We start from the raw sequence: 19,301 nt of genomic DNA on the forward strand, positions 1-19,301 counted from the left end.
AGCTTAGCAGGCTGCATGCTCTTGCAGAAAATATCAGTCTCCACAGCCGAGGCCCAGGCTCCTCTGCCGCACTGACCGCGTATTCAGCACAGTGAGCCTTCACGATCCCATCGACGTCCGCGTCACCATGCCAATGTGAGCCCATGAATTGGAGACAGAGCAGTAGAGAGCACCATAGGGCGGAGTTCGAGAGACGACTAGCCTCTATAGCAGGCTCCAGCGCCAATGCTTCTCCTATTGACAAGATCAGCGACTTCACCCGCCCACGTTCCTCCTCCGTAACCGACAATGTGAATGCCGCGATCAACAACACCAACCAGTGCCAAGTCCCCGGAGACGCCCGCGCGGGCTCATCCACCATTACCAAACCGGCTAGTTTCAGCGGCTCAACGTTGAGGGGCTCTCGACGCAGACTCGAGATGCACTCGGTCAAGATTGACTTCGCGAATGGGCGAGCGGGCTCAGGAACCTCTGCCAGATGCCTCATGGTGGTCGTCATTTTCGATATGAGATGGTCAGGTCCATCACGCTGTGGATTGTGTCGGAGTAGGTCATAGCAGATCTTAGAAAGCCTCCGACGCTGCAGGCCGGCTGTGATCGAGAGAAGACAGACTGCTGGTGACTCGTGAGGGCCAAGGAGGAGTAGACAGCGTTCATAATGTTCACTGGCGAGGTTCAGGTGACTAGGCTCAACGAAAGTACCAACGTACCTGCCAAAAAACTAGTCACCCCCTGCATAGGGTGAAAGCCTGACGCCTGACCTATCGAGGTCACCAAAGACAACCTCAAGTCGACCATCCAAGAGTCGAAGGGCTTCTGCCTCGTCATCGCCTCGAGCCTCCACTATACGGCGTCTCAAGTCCATGAAATACATACGTACAGTCTCGGCCTGGAGCCTCAACTGCTCCTGCAATTCAGCATACATTTTGCCATTTTCTCGGTCCAAGGCCCTCAGGGCGTTCATGGTATCCGAAAGCTGGTCGTACCTGTCGAGCAAGCCTGCCGAATCGGCGGAGCGAAGCCATGCGATTTCGTACACAATCTTCCATATTTTCCCCACAGCTTTCCCTTTAACAGCTTCCATAAACCTCCCCTTATCAGTACTGGTCAACGCAGCCTCACAGTAGTCCAACCTCTCTATAGGGCTCATAGGGCGACGGCTGATGCCTCCAGGTCGTTTGCTGTCCACCCTTGACGTGAGATCATCGACGTCTTCGCTAGTTGAGATATTGCCGTCATTCATCGCAAAACTGAGGGAATTGGGAGTACATCGCACTGGGACCAACTCGAAGCGGGGTCAGAAAAGACTATGAGAAGACGAATTATAAGAGCAAATCTCGCCTCATGTTGCACATGAAGACTCTATCATATTCATCGTATCGAAGAATGGTATCGACATCATCGACTAGGTCGGCCACCACCAGCCCCACGTCGCTCACTGGACCTCCGGGCATCCCCAGCAAGTCTGGATCTGGACGAGCTGAATAGTAATAAGTTTCACATACTACCATCAGCGTCTGTCAGTACAGCACTTGTCAGTCGATCCTCGTACTCCTTGAGGATGCCTATAATCACCTTCGTCGTCTCCTCGACTATCATCATCATGCAGGCCAGAGTCCTCCCGGCTTCTCTACTCCCATGCAGCAGTATTCACAGATAGCCTACATTCATGCCAGCGCCTAGGTCCTACTCTCTCACACGGCGAGGGCCACTTTAAGAGGACCCTGCGGTCAATAAGAAAGATGGTTTTCGAATGATGGGTGATGCGCCTTCTCTTGGATAACATGGTATACCCTTAGCCGGCTGCCACACCAGGAGGATCCCCAACGTTAACTGGTTCGGTGATGCCCGCCAAGTACCTCGTGCCAAGATCGTTACTCATAACTCAAATCACGAGGGGCCATGGTCTGATGGATGTTGCCTCCCTCTGGTGGTAGTAGTAGCAGTGATGGAAGGCAATAGCTCGCCAATGTGCACCTCAGGTTTGGCAGCATAGGAGGACTCCTCAGGGTTCTTGGACGCTCCCCTTGCGGCCATTCCCAGCAAGGGAGTCGCTTCAGACATTCAGACCACCTGTGGATGAAATCTTAGCGGAGCGAAGCGACTTTTGTTCTTGCAAAATTCATGCAAGTATGGAGCACGACCTCCTCACGACACGCATACCACAAGTTGGCGTTGAGCTTCCGTTACCCTGACTTGAGATCGACTTGACCTGATCGAGGGTGTGGACATTAGAGCGGTGAATGAGTCCGGAGGATCGTCAGTCTTGCTCGGATGAAATGCACCACTACCACCATTAGACCGTTGGAAGGCAACGTCCGCTCCTGATCTCCCTCAGGCATGTTGAATACACCCATGACTCTTCTCTATTGTGAATAGTAACAATTGGCTGCTCGCCCTCGCAACATGACCGTGTGCTTCTCAAAGCACATCAGCGGTAGTCTACACCACCCTCACAGTGCCTTCGACAATGTTATCAAGCGCTTACACTTGGTCTCACTGTCGAATTTGATACCGGATGATCTCGCAAACCCATAGTGTCCTCCTCCTTGACGTTGGAAGATATAGTATAACTGCGGTTGAATGATTTTCCTCATCGTCTCGATGGCATTACTCAACTTGGGAGTATGACGGACTCAGCCGACCTTAGTGTGAATAACAAATCAATCGGGGTTGCGATTACGGTATGAACATCGCATTACAGGTGTGCCTCTACTGTGCTGTAAAGTTATGGGCATTGAGAGCATCAGCATGTGTGACGATAGTAGCACTCCTCTGAGTTGTTCAAGATTGCGTTATCAACCTCAACAAGTGGCTCCTCTGATTTGTCTAGTACTATAAAAAGACAGTTGTAACAATGGAGGCGATGTTCAGCATGGCTAACCTCATACCTAAACCTGGTCAGGATGGGCTGTGTCCTGAGGCCGATGTGGGGCTCACTAGTAGCTCTCAGTGATTCCCCATCTGCCGTCTGTTGATCTCCATCATTTACCTAAAGAGCATTCCGATGGTGACATGCAGCAGCAGCAGCACTTTTCTCACGTCCCTAAACCAACCGTGGGCTCTCCCTATTGCGTGAGCGCCTCTCTGTCATCCTACGTCCGAATAAATCCCATATCAGACACCCAGCAAGATCGTGTGTAAGCTCGGGCCCGCTGGAGAGGTCCTCTTCTGTGCTAAGCATTGTATCGGTCGATACGTCTACTCCCCCAAACCATGTGTGTCCTGCCTCCTTGACGGCCTTGTGCCATTGGTCGTGTTTATTCAGGTCACTACGTTATGTCCCTGAGCAGAGTGTGCTGTCCAGCTCGTGGAGACAAGCCTGACTGCCTGCCCGTCGCTGACCCACGTGTGAGGTTTGAAGGAGTATGCTTTGCTCCTCGATTGTCACATCTGTTTGAATTCATGTATGAGCATCGGGCTCGGTCACGAGATGGATGTCTGATATTTCTATATCTATGAAGTCGTTGTGTTCCTTAGTAGGCTGGGAGGGTTCGGCGTCGTACATGGTGACATGTACGAGCTATGACCATGGGAGTCCATCGAGGCGGCCTATTAGCCCATACCATTGGTTAACATGTCAACGCGGACCAGCCGGCAGCATCATGCTGATTTTTCTAATTATCCATTCAAAGCCGGGGAGATAGCCTACTGCAAAGACCGACCAGAGTAAGAACCATTGAAGCCAGCTCTCTATGGTGATGTGCTTCTCTAGTGTCGTCGAAGATGACGGGAAGGTGTTGGAAGCCTACCCAGCGAGGCCTGTCGTCCTTGTACGGGAGAACTCTAGACATGCTCATCATTGGGAGGTCAGCATTGGGCCCATCCTCGAATCGAATAAACTCCCGCTCTTTCCAAACGATCATGTTGTTGCGACGTAGCTGTGGAAATCAGGTCATGTTCTTTACGCTGAACGAAAAAGTAGAAACGCAGAGCTTTGCAGCTTCCTCACTACTGCCTTATGACGACGGTTACTCCAAGTTCGAGTCGGTAAGACTGTGGAACAAACCTAGGCCAGAGCACGAGAAGGTATGTTGCTGGTCTTGATGAGCAGTGTGTCGACCTATTCACTGTGCTGGTCAGGAGTATATGGAAGCTGTTGGATGGGAAGTTGAGCACGGAGTGAAGGCCCACAAGGATCGGCAGGCGATGCCCTCCGGGATGCAACGTGTGCTCGAGATGGCTGCCTCGAAAGTGAGCTCAATACTCCTCAGGGTCCGCCTAGTTATCTGGACAAGTATCGATGCTGTAGGTGAAGTTGGAGGGCTCCCCTGCAGGGCCGCGTGTGAGGAGCAGGAGTCGGAGTTCCTCACGCGGCATGACCCCTCTTGCTCGTCGCAATACATCTCCAAGGGTGAGACCTTCCATGTCGGATCTGAGGAGCGAATATTTCAACGCTAGGTACGTAGTCGAAGTCCTGGTCATTCATGGTCGAGCCCATCCGGCGGCCATCACCTTCCTGCTGAGCATCCCACCAGGCATTCTAGACGTACACATGGCAGCTTTAAACCGGGGGATATCTACCGAGCTACCATCACTCGAATGCTACCAGAGTCAGAAATCTACATGCCCGAGGCCGGTTCGCAAGCCGTAAGCTGAGGCCACTGATTCACTCCATGTAGGTCTTTTCTTGTCATTGGTGTTGTCAGTTGCCTATAGACTCGAGTCCGAGTAGTTCCAGCGCGGTGGCAACAATGAGCAAGGAATCTTCAGAAGAGGGTGCGGCTTTCTTTGGACTCTACCATGCATTTTGTGATCGCTGCTCAGCCTCGCTGCCAGAAGAGGATGTCGACGCTCTACGCTCACTAGATGCACGACAGGCCGCTGAGCTGACCCTTTATGAGGAAGCTGATCGGGTAGGCATTCTGAGCTACTGAGCTTCACCTATGTGTTCTGATGGGTACTCAGGCCTATGACTTCCTCATGGGAGAGAAGGCTCACGAGGAGTACATCCAAAGGCTACTGCAAAGTGCTGCGTTCGTCTTTGGAGGGGACGAGAGCGACTCGAACGAGATGGGGTGAGTCTTGTTGATCCGCATCTGTCCAACACGCGAAATTTTTCCCTTCTGTAGGGTCATCCTCGCGGGCATCCGACTTGCTCTCAAGCGGATTCAGAACGAGTCAGTGAAGTTCGACTTGCCCAATATGCGGCGACTGAGCCTAGCCTTGTACCAAATATTGAGACCTGCTGGCTTCGGTGATCTCCGTGGGAGTCCGAAACTATACAGTTGTGCGAATTTGGTTCGGTGTATTGTGAAGGATATGATCGGGGATGAGTCAACGTAATTTTCTCTCAACGATGAGCTCCTTGCGTTATTTCGCCCAGTGCACTCCGAGAATATGTACAATAGAGTTTCGTCTATAACCAGTGCGGTCTCACCCTACAAGGTGCTCATTCTTGAGCACTTCGTAAGCTGCGTGAAGCGAGAGATTGAGGTATTTCCTAGTAAGCTTTTTGGACGAGTGTTTGGTATCTGCAGTGCTCACGCTTCCGTCGCTGCCGAGAACTCGATAGTAATCAACAGCCAGTCTATCACCAATCGATGCTGATATAAAAAAGTGATGAAACAAGTTGCTTATCGACACCAACAATATAAAGATGACAGTTGGATGGAAAAACATGAAGAGAAAATGACCAGAAAACTTAAGTGTACGTCCAAAATAGGCCCAACCGAGGCTAGTATGAGTACATTATGATGCACTTACACGATCGATAACTTGAAAGGATAGTTTTCGGGAAAGCACTTCATCACATACCACGATACATATAGTCAGGCCGAACAACAAGCCATCATAATCTGTCTTATTCAACGGCCTAGTTATGATAGTGCGTGATGAGATCACAAATACTTTCCCTTTATTGGAAAATGAGAAAACAGTTGACTCATTGAGTTCGTGCGCGAATTCTCGTCAACGGGATAGTCCTGAGCCTAATGGTCGCGTGGCAGAATAAGTTCGGTAACTTCAACGCAAGGTCTCGAACTCATAAATCAATTTACGTGATAGTGTCTTTTTCTGCACTTTCCGGAGTGGTCGCTCGAGATGTGTGAGCACTTCGCACAGATGCCTCGCTGATGTAACAAGCAAGTTTCTTCGCCCGTGATACAACATACTCGTGAACTTCATTCGCCCGCCTGACAGGAAACACTCGTGAGCGACATCAGCAGCGTATCATTCACTCTGTGTATTCGCTGTTTCTGCCGTTAAATGTAATGCAGTTATCCCGCATGAGGTCAACGTCCGCAATAAACTGCTCACGGGTTTGGTACTGACCCTGAGTAAAACCAGGAGCCTCGAACCGTCTCGACAACAACGTGCTTTCTGTTATTCCACATATGAAGACCTCCTCGAAAACTTACACTGTCACACTTATTCTTCATCGTTTGAAGATCCATCGGCTTCGTGATGATCTCATAGTAATTCGGTGCTTCTCTGAGACTAACGGGTTCCCGGAAGGGCCAAGCTGATCACGAGAATGGCATTCCAGCGGTTCGCCCTGTCCTGATCCTCACCGAATGGTTTCTTCGACACAGAGGTGATAATGGCAGACATCTGTCCTTGTAACGTACCTATTCATTCACAGACATGTGATTTTATGAGCCCGAGGTCGAGCTCATAGGGAGCAGTGGGGCTTACTACTTTGCCGGTTGCTCTGGTGCACTTCATCGAGTTCGGGTATCCACCCACACTCCATGACGCCTGGAATCGACATGGGATCTAACAAACAGGTGTCCACATCTAAACAAGAGAGAGTAACTTGACGTCACTTTTCGCGACCCCGTCGCTGAAGTCCAAACCGTCAAATGCCTCTTCCGGTGGCCTGCAATACCTAAACGGTGAGCTCACGAACTGGTACTTCGAGTGAAGCCCAACATCAAGTCATCCCAGACCTTCTGAGCAAGTTCTTCAAGGCAAGTGCCGAGTTCTAAGTAGTTGACCTGACGAACCGGAAAGTATCGGCAGTACAACCCCGCGTAGACCCCAGACTTCTTAGTAACACAATGTGTGCTGCTCACATTTTCGAAAAGTCTGCATCCCATGAGGCTCCCACCATCGTAATCTTTGATGAACCTGTATCAGAGTGAATCAGTGATTCAACCTCTAGCGGAAGTCGTACCCATTCCACTGAGCTTTCGGGAAGGAAAGGTGCTTCGTGAAGCCCTGGCGTTTGAAATACCCAATAGCTGAGAGGTAACGATGCAATGCTAATGATGATATGAGCACTCAAGTACGGCACCATGATTATCAGCATACGTGAGGAAGTAGTGCACACCGATCGACTTTGCGTACCTGGCAGATGCATAGTAGCAGTTTCGCGAGAGGGCAATAGTCGTGTACTCTTTCATGTGGTTCATCAACCTCGTCCCATTGCCTTGTATCTGAACAGGGAGCAATAAACCGGTTTCATTGGCAGTGGAGGCCTTACCTGGTGTACTGACCGCACAGCTAAGAAAGCTATCTCGATGAAGTGCGTCTGGAATTGACGGAAACAACAACCTCCCAGGATAGAACTAACAAGGGGATGCGAGGGGCGGAGCGATCGGGAATATCTACTCCCCGCGGATCATGATCATCGTCTCGTGTTTGCTGTCGAACATTAGTCTTGATAGGTAGGCCTTCGGCATCTGTAGTCAACGACAGTAGTGCGACTACGCTGATTGCGACATCGCCTATCGTACACGCGGAAGCTGCCTCGAGAAAATGTTTTTCACCACCAATAGTTTGAGCATTTTCTCCGCAGTTGCATTGGCATGTGACACGAGCTCGAAAGTGATGCCCAAGTCCGCAGGGGTGCTCGACAGCGGTGTCTCGTACGCATCTAAGTCATTCGTGTACATACGACAACGTCGTGGTTGACCTACCACGACTTGACGCCTCACTTGCTGCCTCCCCAGTACCGGTGCCCTCTACAGGAGTGGTGTTCATACAACTCAACTGCTACACGAGATGATGATGATCGATATGCATCTTCCATGCGAGACCACTTTCCCGTTTCACCCCAGCCGCAGTCCGGACCATCATATGGCCATTGACCATTCCAGCAGGGTGACCCCACTATTCCGCTGTACTATGAAACTCGACGCATCCTGTATACGTTGAAAACACGACAAATGGCCATGGACGAAATTCATGCCGCGTCATAGAGTGTGGGAAGCCTTTATCTGAGCAACACGGTGGAGAATTCTCCATTCAAGGCTCTACCTAATTTTAGCTACCTCTTTGTTATCCTCATATAGTCAGCCACGGCGTGAGATACTCCCTTATTTCTCCAGAATCGTTCTTCCAGAAAACTTCTCCTCAGATGAATTCCGTGTAGTTGCGAGACGAAGGGTAGCAATAATCGCATATAATATGATATTCCGAATGTCAACGATGCTGCCTCGATTATTTCTCGTATTCTGCATAGATTGCCATGCCGATCATTCAGCTGAGTTGGCAATGCTCTGTATAGCCACCCCTGTCAATTGATTCTGGCTTGCACTGCACTCAATTGGTCCTTCGAAACCGAATACGACGCGGAATCGCACAAGTCCATCCCGCCTCTAACGTATCATCCTTCCGAGCATGGAATAAAAAACACGGCTATTCTCCCTCATCGTGGAACACTCAGGAAGAATGCTTGATCCAATTCTCACAGCATAAGCATGATAAAGAGATAGCGGAGGTTCGATTCCCAGCGTCACCATTTTTTCCGAGCATTCTCATCTTCAAGTGGCTGACAAGGGCTCATTCTCTCTATCAGCTGCTGTTCCCCCATAATGTCTTCAGATCAACGGTACAAGAACGTCTCGGAGAACACAGTGTATGTAGAAGGTATTACAGGGTGGCGGCGATAGTACAGTACCACACTATTATCACATCATGCATATCCACTTCTCTCGGGTGCTATGGCTGAATACGGAGGTTCCAGGCGTGTTCCAATGCCTCCAATACGCCTTTCCTCTCAATTTACGAGATGTGTCCGCTTCATGCGATCCGGCGGAGCTATAAGCATCTGTGAAATGATATATTTTTGTTCATTCCTCGTAAACTCCACATCGTTCAGGACTGCCATTCAGCTGGACAGAGGAGGATATATATAATCACTTCAAAGAGTGCGGTCAGATCCTTAGTGTCCGTGCACCGAAATGGGAAGATAGTGGACGGCTGGTGAGAAATGGATGTTTTGCAGAGAGCCTAGTTCCCATCCTTTAGAGGGGATACGCCCATGTCACTTTGGCTGACGAAAGTGCTTTCGCCGAGGCCCTTAAACTGGATGGATCTAAGGCTTGGGCAGGAGGCAGTGCACGACAACGCTGGCTTAAGGTCACTGCGGCAATGTCTGGCAGCAACTCTGGTACTGTGGGGTGCTCGAGAGAAGACGGGGGTAGGAGGAAATAAAGCTGTTATTTCGATTTTTCTGTGTTCCTTTGCTGCCAGTATTGAATGCCAGTGGAGAGTCCTGTACAGGTGCATCTACCAGCTGGTCACCGAAACAAGTCGATGAGAAAGCCAAGATCCTCTTCGTGAAGAACATTCCATGTAAACTTCATCTATCCTTACATTCTCATCATCTTTGCCACAGATGACATTTCGGAGGTAGAGATTTCTAAGCTCTTCAGCACTATGGGGGACGTCGAGAATGTCCGTGTGGTCACTGCTGGACCGGATCGTCGGAATAAGGGTGATCGCCAGACGCCTGCCTTATGAAGCGTACAGCCTTCGTTAGGTTTCTGCTACGTCACGTTCGAAGCTGCTGGTGTGGTACGACGGATATGCGCGCGGAAGGAGCCTTGGAAGCTGAAGGGAAGGGTGCTGCAGCTTGACGTGGATGATGGCAGCGGTAGTATAGTCAGACTCAGTCGGGGTATATTAGTTCAGTCACTTCGGGCAGGTTTACGGTCTGGATTCCATTACCGTGCCGAGGCGTATGAGACGGGTCATGGGAGGAAGGTGAAGCGCCAATACGCTGTTGAGGAGGAGGAGGCCGTCGAGAAGGCCCCAAAGAAGAAGGCTAAGAAAAGCAAGAAAGCAGCCAGGCCCGAGGTTGAGGGAATCACTGTCACCAAGAAGTCTCTGTTGGATGATTGAACTCAGTCATTTACCCCACTGCTGACTTACCAGCCTTACGATAGTCTCTAATGTACTCATGTATTTGTGGTTTGAGGAGGGAGACACGCGATAGGTCTGTCGTTTGATTAACGTGAAGCTTGAGCCCAGCATCGTGGGTTGTCGGACTGAATCGATCTCCATTGGAGCATCCGAGCTTTGTGACAGCCTGGAGGACAGCTGCCCGTTGCCATCGCCGTTAAGGAGCGCAGTTTCGGTTAAGAGAAGTACCAGGCATTGTATTTCACACGCGGTACGGGTCTTGGACTAGGTTTCTGGATCAGCTGGATATCAACGTATAGGGAGAGCAATGGGGGATCGATACTCGAACTCTGCACTATACTCAAAGCCATCATTTTTATAATAAAGTTTCTTTGTTTACCTTCACTTCTCCAGCCAAGGCCGACTATGGATTCAACGTAGGCCTCAGATGGGTTATACCATCTTTCTAACCAATCCTGATAGAACCCGTCATTGAAGGTTCAGTGGGAGCATATTCCGACGGGGATATGTATGTTGTGGCGGAGAGCTCGTTATATGGGCGTTGGGTTCCCAGCTGCTGAAGAGTTCATGATCTCGGGAGTGGCAAGACAAACACCAAAAGAGGTCTTAGGTGTGTAGGGCGGTCGTATCAGCTGTCGTTATCTGACGATATCTTGTAGCAGTTGACACCACTTCAAACCGTTGAATATCCGTTCCAATCACGGCAGCACTGATTGAAATATTTGGATTATCGCAGGACATCCTAAGCAGGGAGAGTATCGTCGCATATGACTCGATTAGCAGGGCTTCGAGGATGAGAACTGCTTGTCGCATCCCTCACCCACCCATGGTTCATGATGTTGCCGGAAAACAGAAAGAGGTACCTCTCTGAAGGTACATGCGAGGAGCTAGCGGTTCTGCTGCAGGCGCACATTTAACTCGCACGGAGACTATACCGTCGCACTGTACAACTTCAAGGTCCCGACTGAGGCGATTGAGTTTGAGTTGACAGTGACCAGACTCAATATGGACATGTTATCGAAGACCCGAACGCTACTACGAACTCGATACGTCTTGTGCATATGGCTACGAGGTGGCTTTTGGATCAGCAGGTTGCTGAATTGAAGTTGTTCGACGCAGGCAGAACATGGTTGTGCTATCGAGTGGTTAGGGGGGTAAACTGGAGATCCACTGAATACGGTTCAAGTGGGTACGAACCCCACGGCACTCACTGAATGAGCCGATTACTTATAAATGCCTCCATTGTGACTCTAACATCTACATTGATCGATACCAATCGGAGGATAGGCCAGTGCAATCGAATTCGTCGATCCTCCGAAGTCCAAGCAGGCAGAACACACAATGATACTACCGAGTGTTTGTCTGAGTGGTTAAGGAGGTGGACTTGAAATCTACTGGACACGATCCGCGCCTCACAGCACCCACTGAGTGAGCCGATTGTTGATGTTCAAGTTGGCACTCATGTAGATTCGATACAACTGGAGAAGTCCGTTACTTGCCAAGCACGCGCATATACAGGACCGAGCGGTATCCCGAGCTTTTCCAGCTGCCCATCTTCAACCACAATGGCCTCATCAGAGATCGGTCATGATACTGCCTTCATCCCTCCCTATATATGAACAACTCAAGAGAGCTGCTACCAGAGACGATCTATGCGAGGTGAATGATGCTTGATACCAACAATAGGACAACAATGGTAATCTACAGGGCTGGAAAGCGAGGCGTGTCAGGAACTCCCTATCACCACCGATCCTCCACAACTGCTCTGAGACTCGCTGCTCGAAGAGCCTAACATGATACGCATCAACGAGTTCTCTCGAGCCCATACCCTGAAGAGAGCCCAGAGCAAAACAACCATAGCGAGGCAAACTATCTGTCCCTACTACCTTCCTCGCGATGGCCGTGCTTGATCTTGTACATCTCCCGTTGTTTCCGTTTGTACAACTCTAGTAGCCCCTCAACGTCGGACTCTCCACCAGCCTCTTTCCGCCGCCTCCTAGGCTTACGCCCTTCCCTGATGATTCTTTTTATTTGCTGGTATTGTCTGTACTCCGTATAGAGGGCGAACAAGACATACCCCCCAAAGAGGTAGGCTAGCCACGACGTACCGCTCTGGCTACTCCCTGATGACGATTTGCCCTCCCATGCACGTTCAAGTTCCCGACTCTCCCGAGCCACTCTGAGCCGTGGCACGAACCACTCCAAAATGCGTCTTAAAAAGCGGAAGATCGAACCCCGTACCTTCAACAGGACTTTCCTACCCAACAACAAGTAGAACCAATCATTACTCCCGAGAGCGGCCCGGTTTGGCCAAAACCCAGCACTTCGCTTCCCCAGCTTTTTATAACTTGCAACACCATCCTCAAGCCTTCGAACACAGCTGCCGACTCAGTGAGGAACCTACGACCGAACGAGACAGTTGATTATAATATCCTCCCCAGTGCGATCACTCACCTTATAATAGTAGTGAGGTTAATCTGAGGATGCAAATCTTCCGGAGGGACCTTCGCCACAGCATTGCCTCCTTGTTCCTGCTGTGGAACCGCTCCAAGCTGCTGCGGCATTCCAAGACCTCCAGAATAGGCACCTCCATAAGAAGGATACATACCCCCCGAGTACGGGAAGCCCGTTCCCATCATGCCTGGGACACCGCCACCCCCGAACATCACAAAAAACTGCCCACTACCAGTACTACTATCAGATTGATCAACGCAACGATGTAGGAGAACACATTAAAAGAAACAATAGGAAGGGAATAATCGATAGTATTCTGAGGAATGATATGCTCGATATGCCCTTACTACAGTAGAGTGTCTAAATGGTGTTTATAGATCTCTGTTCAGGGCTAGACCTTCAACCCATACGAACAATACCCGACGCAATTAGCTTCTCTAACGCGTTAGCAATCTTGGGATCCTTCATGTACTAAAATGCAACGAATATAACATATTGTCGGAAGAATGATGGATATACTACCTCCATGGCCTTCTGTGGGTTCTCCTGCATCTGTTGGAGTACTATGTTCATTTGAGGGTCCGCCAGAATCCTCTGCACCTCTGGATCCTGCATGGCATGCCTCACCGTCTCCGGATCAGGCGCCCCCTTTGACCTCGCCTGCTCGTTCACCTACAGTGTAGCCATTGAGTCAATATTATTACTATCACCACTACTACTACTACTACTACTACTACTACTACTACTACTACTACTACTACTACTACTACTACTACTACTACTACTACTACTACTAGTACTAGTACTAGTACTACTAGTACTACTAGTACTACTAGTACTACTACTACTACTACTACTACTACTACCTTAGCAATAACTGCCGCCTTGCCATCAAGGAGCTCCTTATGAGTTGGATCGATCTCCAAGCCCCTGATGAAAGTATATAATACCTCAACCCGTCCCCAACAGGGCTGCTTTTACTTCTCGTAATCTTCAAGTGCCTTCTTATAATCCTTCATCATGAAGTGCACTGTTCCCTTCCGACTGTACGCCTTCACGAACTTGGGATCGAGCTAAGTCGACAACCCACTTAATCAGCGGCCCAATCCACCCAGAGGCTTGCATACCTTGAGGCAATCATCAAGATCTCGGAGGGCATCAGGATAGGCCATGAGCTTGGTGAGGGCCGCGGCTCGGTTGGAATACAATTTGGCATCACTCGGATTACCTAGAAGTCTCTATGGAGGGAGAAGCTGCCTCTTGTACTCTTACGTTTGATAGCCTCGTCGTATTCCTTCTTAGCACCTGCGTAGTCAGCAGCCTTGAAGCACTCGTTTCCCTTCATACGATGCTCATCAGCCAATTCGGGGTTAATGTAGGCCTACGTAGAATATCATCACAGAGCAATCGACTGTAGAAGATTACCTCTCTCTCGAACTTCTCCTTCATATGCTTGCACTCGCTAAGGGCCGTACGAGTGTGACGATTGTTGTCCTCAGTAAGGGCCTTCTGGTACATCTCAATAGCATCGTCGAACCTATTACGACTAGTTCCCCTTCGCCGTCTAGAACTACGCTTACTTGTTCATCCGCGTGAAGCATGTAGCCATTCTAACGTAAGCCTTGGCGCACTTCTCGAAGGAAGCACCGTCCTTGAGCGCATCATTCATGTCGTACCTATAACTATGATACCCGAACACACCCAAGAGATCGGCTTACCGCTTGGCTAGCACGTCCTGTAGCAGCTTGATGCACTCCTCGTACTTCTCCTGTTCAACCAAGACTGCTGCCTTATTGTTGTAATAGGTCAGGTCGTTTGGCTGCAGCTCGATGGCTTTGTTATAGCACTCTATGGCCTACCACAATTGACTGGAATTAGGAAAGATGTTGGTATCAGTACGTCATCAAATTTGCGCTGTTTGTAGAGGGCATTGCCCTTAGCTTTCTCGATATCGGCTGCTTGTGAATCTCCCATTGTAAAGGTTAAAACAGTGTATCCAATGCAGTGGTGCAGCACGAGTCAATTTAGGAGTAATCGATTAGAATGGCGTGCGCTAAATAATCAGCGCACTTTGGGTTGCGCTACCAAATTCACACAAATCTGCTTCTCAGTTAATATATCAGTGAATTTCACAATGCTATCAGAAGTTCCAGAGGACATCTACTTCTCCATATTGGAGTTCTGCGACTCCTTAGACCATGCTCGCCTTATGGTCTGCAATAGGAGCATGCTGGCCATCACTGCTAACTGTTCCTATAGGCAGTTTATCGAACTTTTCGACCCTCCCAAGGACTCCCCTGTAGTACCCCATAGCTTGGGCGATCTACTAACGCTGGTGAACCTGGCTCGACATAGTACTGACAGTCTACGAGCAGCCCGGGATGCCTGCAACCTCGCAGCATCACATGGCCTCACCAAATTCATTGGCACAATTATTGGTAATCGCAAGTGGGCCTATGAGGTTCTATCAGCTGGGGCGCTAACCTTCGCAGTGCGAGGTGGCCATCATGATACGCTCAAGTTCGTACTGAATGCGGTGAACCCCTCCGAGGGGTATTCACTGGTGAATCCCTCAGTCAAGCCTTCGACCCTCCCTCCACCTCTGGCTGAATGCGCCATGAGAGCCGTGCTCAACCCAGATGATGTACATATAGGAGAAATGGCGAAGCTGTTGTTAGAGTGTCGGGCTAATGTCGCAGGAGATCCCTCATTAGAGCAGGCGTGCCCATTGCATTCGCTTGTACGCAGAAGCAAGGACGCTAGGAAGGGCGAGCATGACAATGGTTACTTAGCGACCACTAAAGTTATAGTACGGTACCTCGCCAATCAGTGTGGTGTAGATTATCGTCTTCCTACATCCCCTTTCGAGGGTCCTAGCGCTGAGCATCGCAAGCTCGTCGAAGTGGTCCACAAGGCTCTCAGCTCAGCGTGCTACTGGGAGGATGAACTGATAATTAAATGCCTCATTGAAGGTTTTGTAGCTTATGAGGCTTCCAGAATGTGGTTGAAAGCAGCTGTAAAAGAAGCACACTCCCGGACCACTAGCGAGACCCTAAACGCAAGCAATGGGTATCGTAATGGTCCTCAACAGAATCGGCGGGCTTCATTTCTAGAGGGCTCGCCATCCCCGCTTTTCCTGGCCGTCACGGCGCCAGGCCCACCAGAGCGGTCTGAGAGAATTATATCGTTGCTGTTGAAAGTATGTGATCCTAATGTGATGTTGCCTTCTGGCAAGAGCCCTCTGTATTTGGCTTGTGAGACAGGGGCTTCTAATAGTATCATAAAAGTGCTACTGCTAGGCGGAGCGAAGGTCGATACATGCACTTGCTCTGGTCGCAATGCTCTGTTTGCAGCGGTAGAGAAGGGCTACTTCTCAGCTGTTGAAACGCTGTGTAGTACTGCAAGGTGCGTTAATTTGAGGCATATTACGCAGAGGACCAATGGAGGAGTATCTCCCTTTATGCTGGCTGAAAACAAAGGCAGGCTTCAGGTAAATCACTGAGTGATAAGCATGAGCGTTTTTGTGAGCGTGTGAGACGGAATATATCACCCGTTTTATCGACTCGTCATCCATATTGAGAATTGATTTAAAGCAGCTGAGATATGCATGACATAATTCCTGTTGGTCTTTTCAGATGATGTTGGCTATGCTCGAGGCTTACGCTAGGGAAGCTCGTATATCTATCGATATGTTTGGTAGTGATAGCACTGGTGACTCCATGACCAAACTGGCTTTCACTGTCACCCACCCCTACCTCAACAAGATGTGCCATAAGTATCGTGCTAAGCTAGCGGCACGCACTGATGCAAGACTTGGTCGTGAAAGAAGCATGAAGAAATTGACTGCTCATAAGGTCAGGCCCCATTCGGCAGCGCCAAGACTCAGACCCAGGCCGGTGACACCTAGCAGGCTCCAGAGGGCCCCGTTGACCCCTAGGATCGCTGTAAGGGGCCATCGGATGATGAGTCGATCTTCACGTGCCTCTTGACTATGCAAGGGCCGCTTGATTGTTGTTGTGCCAATCCTTGATGTTGATTTAAATAGCTGTTTCGTTTGCAGTGACAAGATGACCGATGTGAGCGAGAGTTGGGAAAATCATATCACTTTCAGAACTCACGCATCGATCTGCTGCGGCTATTCGAGATGGTTTCTACAGCCCTTTTTCAGTGGACGTATGAGAGCATCTAATGGATGCCGCAGCGTACGAACAGGCAGCCGATGAGGTCAGACACACAGATCAACGTGTTGGCACAGAGAACGGTGAGCTCTCAGAGGCATTTAGCATTGATGTGCACTGCTCAATTGCACAGCCATTAAGCTATCATCGGTTACCATACCTTTCCTAGAGGCAGGAGTTTTGACGTGTTCATTTCAATGGCCATCATATTGACTACTGCCAGTGGTATCAACTTGGTGAGCAGGCCATTGCATCGATTGGGTGCCATAGGGTCGACATGAGCCATATTGGCTCCCTTTCGTAGTGTGAGCTTTATAGGTGGGGTATCTTGAGTATCGGTACGTCCACTGAGGTCTCGGCCGACAACTCCTCGCAGCGGAAGGGCCAGCCTTGCTCGAGGTCAACGGCCTTTTAGACCAGAAGGGTTCGTATTCAAGCGCAGCTACGATCAGTAGCTCCATTATACGAATATTCTGTTTACGTTAGAGGTACCGATGCACCTGTATTATGATTGTATTAGTAATGTTCATTGAGTTATGTGACGTATTGCGAAGGTGAGTATAGTCTGATATTATTATCCGCATCGTGTCCCCCAACATCACCGCATCATTCGGGAACCATTCTGTAGCTTATTCGATTGTTAGAAATAGTCTTGGGTCATCTTGAATAAACTCTGGAGTAGTTTAGTAGAGGCGTAGTAGTAGATGGAGACCCTTCAAGTGAGAGCTATCCTCATAGCAATGACGATGACAGTGAGGGAATCACCGTTGCGGTGGACTCGGTCATCGCAGGGTTGTTGTCGAACCGAGGGTCGTCGTAGATGAGATTTTGATGGCTCCGATGAGCAGATTATGTTTCCCTGTTCTGAAAGCCATGATGTGAATGCGTTTATCAACGCAGGCCATTGTGAATTACAGAGTCTTTCATCCGAGTTATAAATGGAGTCTCGAAAGCACAGACCCCCGGTACACCCCTCGCTACCCTCCCCAGCGCCCCACACCTATACGTAGACCACTAGTCATTGCCTTACGCCAACGACCACGAACAGCATCACCTCGACGAGTGAGTCTCGAAGTGTGGTTGCAATACAGCCCGGATGCCGCAAAGCCACCATCCGTTAATATATATCATCATCAATATTAATATTATAATATAGAGGTACAAATATAATGTTATATATAAACTAATAATACCATAAATATAAGACAGGTTGAAGGACGTACAGGGCGCAAAAAAGAGCTCGATGAGGGCTTTCAATTGATACATCCTTTGCTCACCAATTGTCACTCGCCGCGAAATTACACCAACCTGTATATTATCATTTCTAGAGAATCAGTATTATATTTTTACATGCATTGATAAGCTTACGTTTGACATTGAAGCGTCGTAGTTCCTGCTGCTGAGGTCTCATTCCTTCTCAGCCAGCCACTGCGTCATCCCCACGCTCTGCGAGAAGTCAATTCGCACGACATCGATCTCCCAGCGGCCACTGCTTGAATAAGAATGGCGCCTCCTCAGAAGGAATGGCTATTGCTGGAGGGAAAGCCAAGGCCAAAGACGGAAAGTAAACAAATTGTTATGAAGTCTCAACGAACACGATAAGTGCACAGAGCGCGGGAAGAACAACTACTGGGAGAATTGAAGACTGCGGTGAGTCGGCTCACTGAAGTGATTGCTGAGAAGGATTTGCACATATCTAAACTAAAGGAGAAAGTAAATGAACTATTGACACCATGATCATCTACATCGTTGGTATCCTTTCAAGATCAAGTTGCTGTCCAGAGAAACCGAGCTACAACAATCATATAAAAGAAACTACCAGGAGGTGGATAAGAAGTGAGAGACCGGAACATAGTTGATGCCAGTCTGGAACGGCTCTGTTGGATATGCGATGACTGTGTTTTATCTCGCATCGCGGAATAGTAAAAGAAACACCTTAGAAGACCAGGAAGTCTCACCGTTGCAATTGCGAATGTATAAGAACCATTCAGACGGCAGGTCTATTCGCACAGTCTCGTGAATAGTGAGGACTCTGTGATGCATGGGGAAGACGCTGCTTTTAGAGTTCTCTCCCTCACTGAAGAGATAGAGAGACAAGTCGCATCCCAAGCATCGCTGAAGGTCCGATTGGACAGGCTACGCATTGAACGAGATAGAGCACAAAATATGGTAATCACAGTAACGCTGAGCAAAACAGCAATCTTACTCTCCTGTGAAGGCAGCAGCGTTGAAGGGGAGGATGCTCAAGGCTACGGCTCTTCCAGTAGTACGCAAGCCCGAGACGAAGAACATCAAAGTTGGACCTGATGACGACTGTGAATACGATGACTACATTGATGCTCTCCGCATGGAGGTTGGCGCTGTCTGATAGCAAATGTCACTTGGAATGGTGTAGGTGAGCCGATATCGAGTAGAAGTAGAAGCGCTACGGCGAGCCACTGCTCAAGTAGACATTCATGTCATCAACGAACCAGGGCGAAGTCCACAACTCCTTGCTGTACCCCTGTCCACTAGTGAGTCAATGGATGCGGCTGAACCAGTGATCGCCCTGTATCGTAGAGGGTGGTGCTACTGCAA

General features: G+C 49.3%; 9 protein-coding genes across 9 annotated transcripts in view; 5 read left to right on the forward strand and 4 right to left on the reverse strand.

Annotated features, from left to right (window-relative positions):
• Positions 1 to 1,243, reverse strand: part of Pmar_PMAR003528 (hypothetical protein) — a gene marked incomplete at both ends in the record, with an annotated part of 3,184 nt that extends 1,941 nt beyond the window's left edge. The window contains 3 exons of the mRNA XM_002784223.1: positions 77 to 710; positions 762 to 986; positions 1,038 to 1,243. Of these exons, the coding sequence (XP_002784269.1) occupies positions 77 to 710; positions 762 to 986; positions 1,038 to 1,243 (1,065 nt within the window). The remainder of the gene's footprint in view (positions 1 to 76; positions 711 to 761; positions 987 to 1,037) is intronic.
• A 2,314-nt stretch (positions 1,244 to 3,557) lies between these two features.
• Positions 3,558 to 5,286, forward strand: Pmar_PMAR003529 (hypothetical protein; the record flags this gene model as incomplete). Its single annotated transcript, XM_002784224.1, has 10 exons — positions 3,558 to 3,669; positions 3,716 to 3,809; positions 3,895 to 4,029; positions 4,084 to 4,194; positions 4,253 to 4,354; positions 4,402 to 4,590; positions 4,650 to 4,719; positions 4,768 to 4,856; positions 4,909 to 5,018; positions 5,073 to 5,286. The coding sequence occupies exons 1-10, from the start codon at positions 3,578 to 3,580 to the stop codon at positions 5,284 to 5,286; spliced, it is 1,206 nt and encodes a 401-aa protein (XP_002784270.1). The 5' UTR covers positions 3,558 to 3,577.
• A 709-nt stretch (positions 5,287 to 5,995) lies between these two features.
• Pmar_PMAR003530 (Histone acetyltransferase GCN5, putative) lies at positions 5,996 to 7,598 on the reverse strand (the record flags this gene model as incomplete). The annotated part of the gene is made up of 13 exons (XM_002784225.1): positions 5,996 to 6,134; positions 6,180 to 6,274; positions 6,360 to 6,463; positions 6,513 to 6,569; positions 6,640 to 6,717; positions 6,768 to 6,829; positions 6,874 to 6,938; positions 7,017 to 7,071; positions 7,118 to 7,184; positions 7,238 to 7,290; positions 7,339 to 7,379; positions 7,427 to 7,511; positions 7,555 to 7,598. 13 exons carry the CDS (start codon positions 7,596 to 7,598, stop codon positions 5,996 to 5,998), a joined length of 945 nt encoding a protein of 314 aa, XP_002784271.1.
• A 1,161-nt stretch (positions 7,599 to 8,759) lies between these two features.
• Positions 8,760 to 10,120, forward strand: Pmar_PMAR003531 (conserved hypothetical protein; the record flags this gene model as incomplete). The annotated part of the gene is made up of 7 exons (XM_002784226.1): positions 8,760 to 8,814; positions 9,047 to 9,150; positions 9,196 to 9,337; positions 9,451 to 9,522; positions 9,566 to 9,664; positions 9,710 to 9,823; positions 9,875 to 10,120. The coding sequence occupies 7 exons, from the start codon at positions 8,760 to 8,762 to the stop codon at positions 10,069 to 10,071; spliced, it is 783 nt and encodes a 260-aa protein (XP_002784272.1). The 3' UTR covers positions 10,072 to 10,120.
• A 1,775-nt stretch (positions 10,121 to 11,895) lies between these two features.
• On the reverse strand, positions 11,896 to 12,758 carry Pmar_PMAR003532 (hypothetical protein; the record flags this gene model as incomplete). Its single annotated transcript, XM_002784227.1, has 4 exons — positions 11,896 to 11,921; positions 11,979 to 12,333; positions 12,381 to 12,492; positions 12,547 to 12,758. The coding sequence occupies 4 exons, from the start codon at positions 12,756 to 12,758 to the stop codon at positions 11,896 to 11,898; spliced, it is 705 nt and encodes a 234-aa protein (XP_002784273.1).
• Positions 12,759 to 12,945: 187 nt separating this feature from the next.
• Pmar_PMAR003533 (serine/threonine protein phosphatase PfPP5, putative) lies at positions 12,946 to 14,520 on the reverse strand (the record flags this gene model as incomplete). The annotated part of the gene is made up of 10 exons (XM_002784228.1): positions 12,946 to 13,017; positions 13,069 to 13,218; positions 13,413 to 13,476; positions 13,528 to 13,619; positions 13,674 to 13,774; positions 13,819 to 13,927; positions 13,972 to 14,083; positions 14,127 to 14,222; positions 14,265 to 14,401; positions 14,446 to 14,520. 10 exons carry the CDS (start codon positions 14,518 to 14,520, stop codon positions 12,946 to 12,948), a joined length of 1,008 nt encoding a protein of 335 aa, XP_002784274.1.
• A 160-nt stretch (positions 14,521 to 14,680) lies between these two features.
• Pmar_PMAR003534 (hypothetical protein) lies at positions 14,681 to 15,156 on the forward strand (the record flags this gene model as incomplete). The annotated part of the gene is made up of 2 exons (XM_002784229.1): positions 14,681 to 15,099; positions 15,123 to 15,156. The coding sequence occupies 2 exons, from the start codon at positions 14,681 to 14,683 to the stop codon at positions 15,154 to 15,156; spliced, it is 453 nt and encodes a 150-aa protein (XP_002784275.1).
• A 607-nt stretch (positions 15,157 to 15,763) lies between these two features.
• On the forward strand, positions 15,764 to 16,453 carry Pmar_PMAR003535 (conserved hypothetical protein; the record flags this gene model as incomplete). The annotated part of the gene is made up of 3 exons (XM_002784230.1): positions 15,764 to 16,036; positions 16,182 to 16,365; positions 16,401 to 16,453. 3 exons carry the CDS (start codon positions 15,764 to 15,766, stop codon positions 16,451 to 16,453), a joined length of 510 nt encoding a protein of 169 aa, XP_002784276.1.
• Positions 16,454 to 18,761: 2,308 nt separating this feature from the next.
• Positions 18,762 to 19,092, forward strand: Pmar_PMAR003536 (hypothetical protein; the record flags this gene model as incomplete). Its single annotated transcript, XM_002784231.1, has 2 exons — positions 18,762 to 18,893; positions 18,943 to 19,092. 2 exons carry the CDS (start codon positions 18,762 to 18,764, stop codon positions 19,090 to 19,092), a joined length of 282 nt encoding a protein of 93 aa, XP_002784277.1.
• Between the last annotated feature and the right edge of the window lie 209 nt (positions 19,093 to 19,301).

This window comes from Perkinsus marinus, assembly GCF_000006405.1.
Source record: "Perkinsus marinus ATCC 50983 genomic scaffold scf_1104296935302, whole genome shotgun sequence".
NCBI classification, from domain to species: Eukaryota; Perkinsozoa; order Perkinsida; family Perkinsidae; genus Perkinsus; species Perkinsus marinus.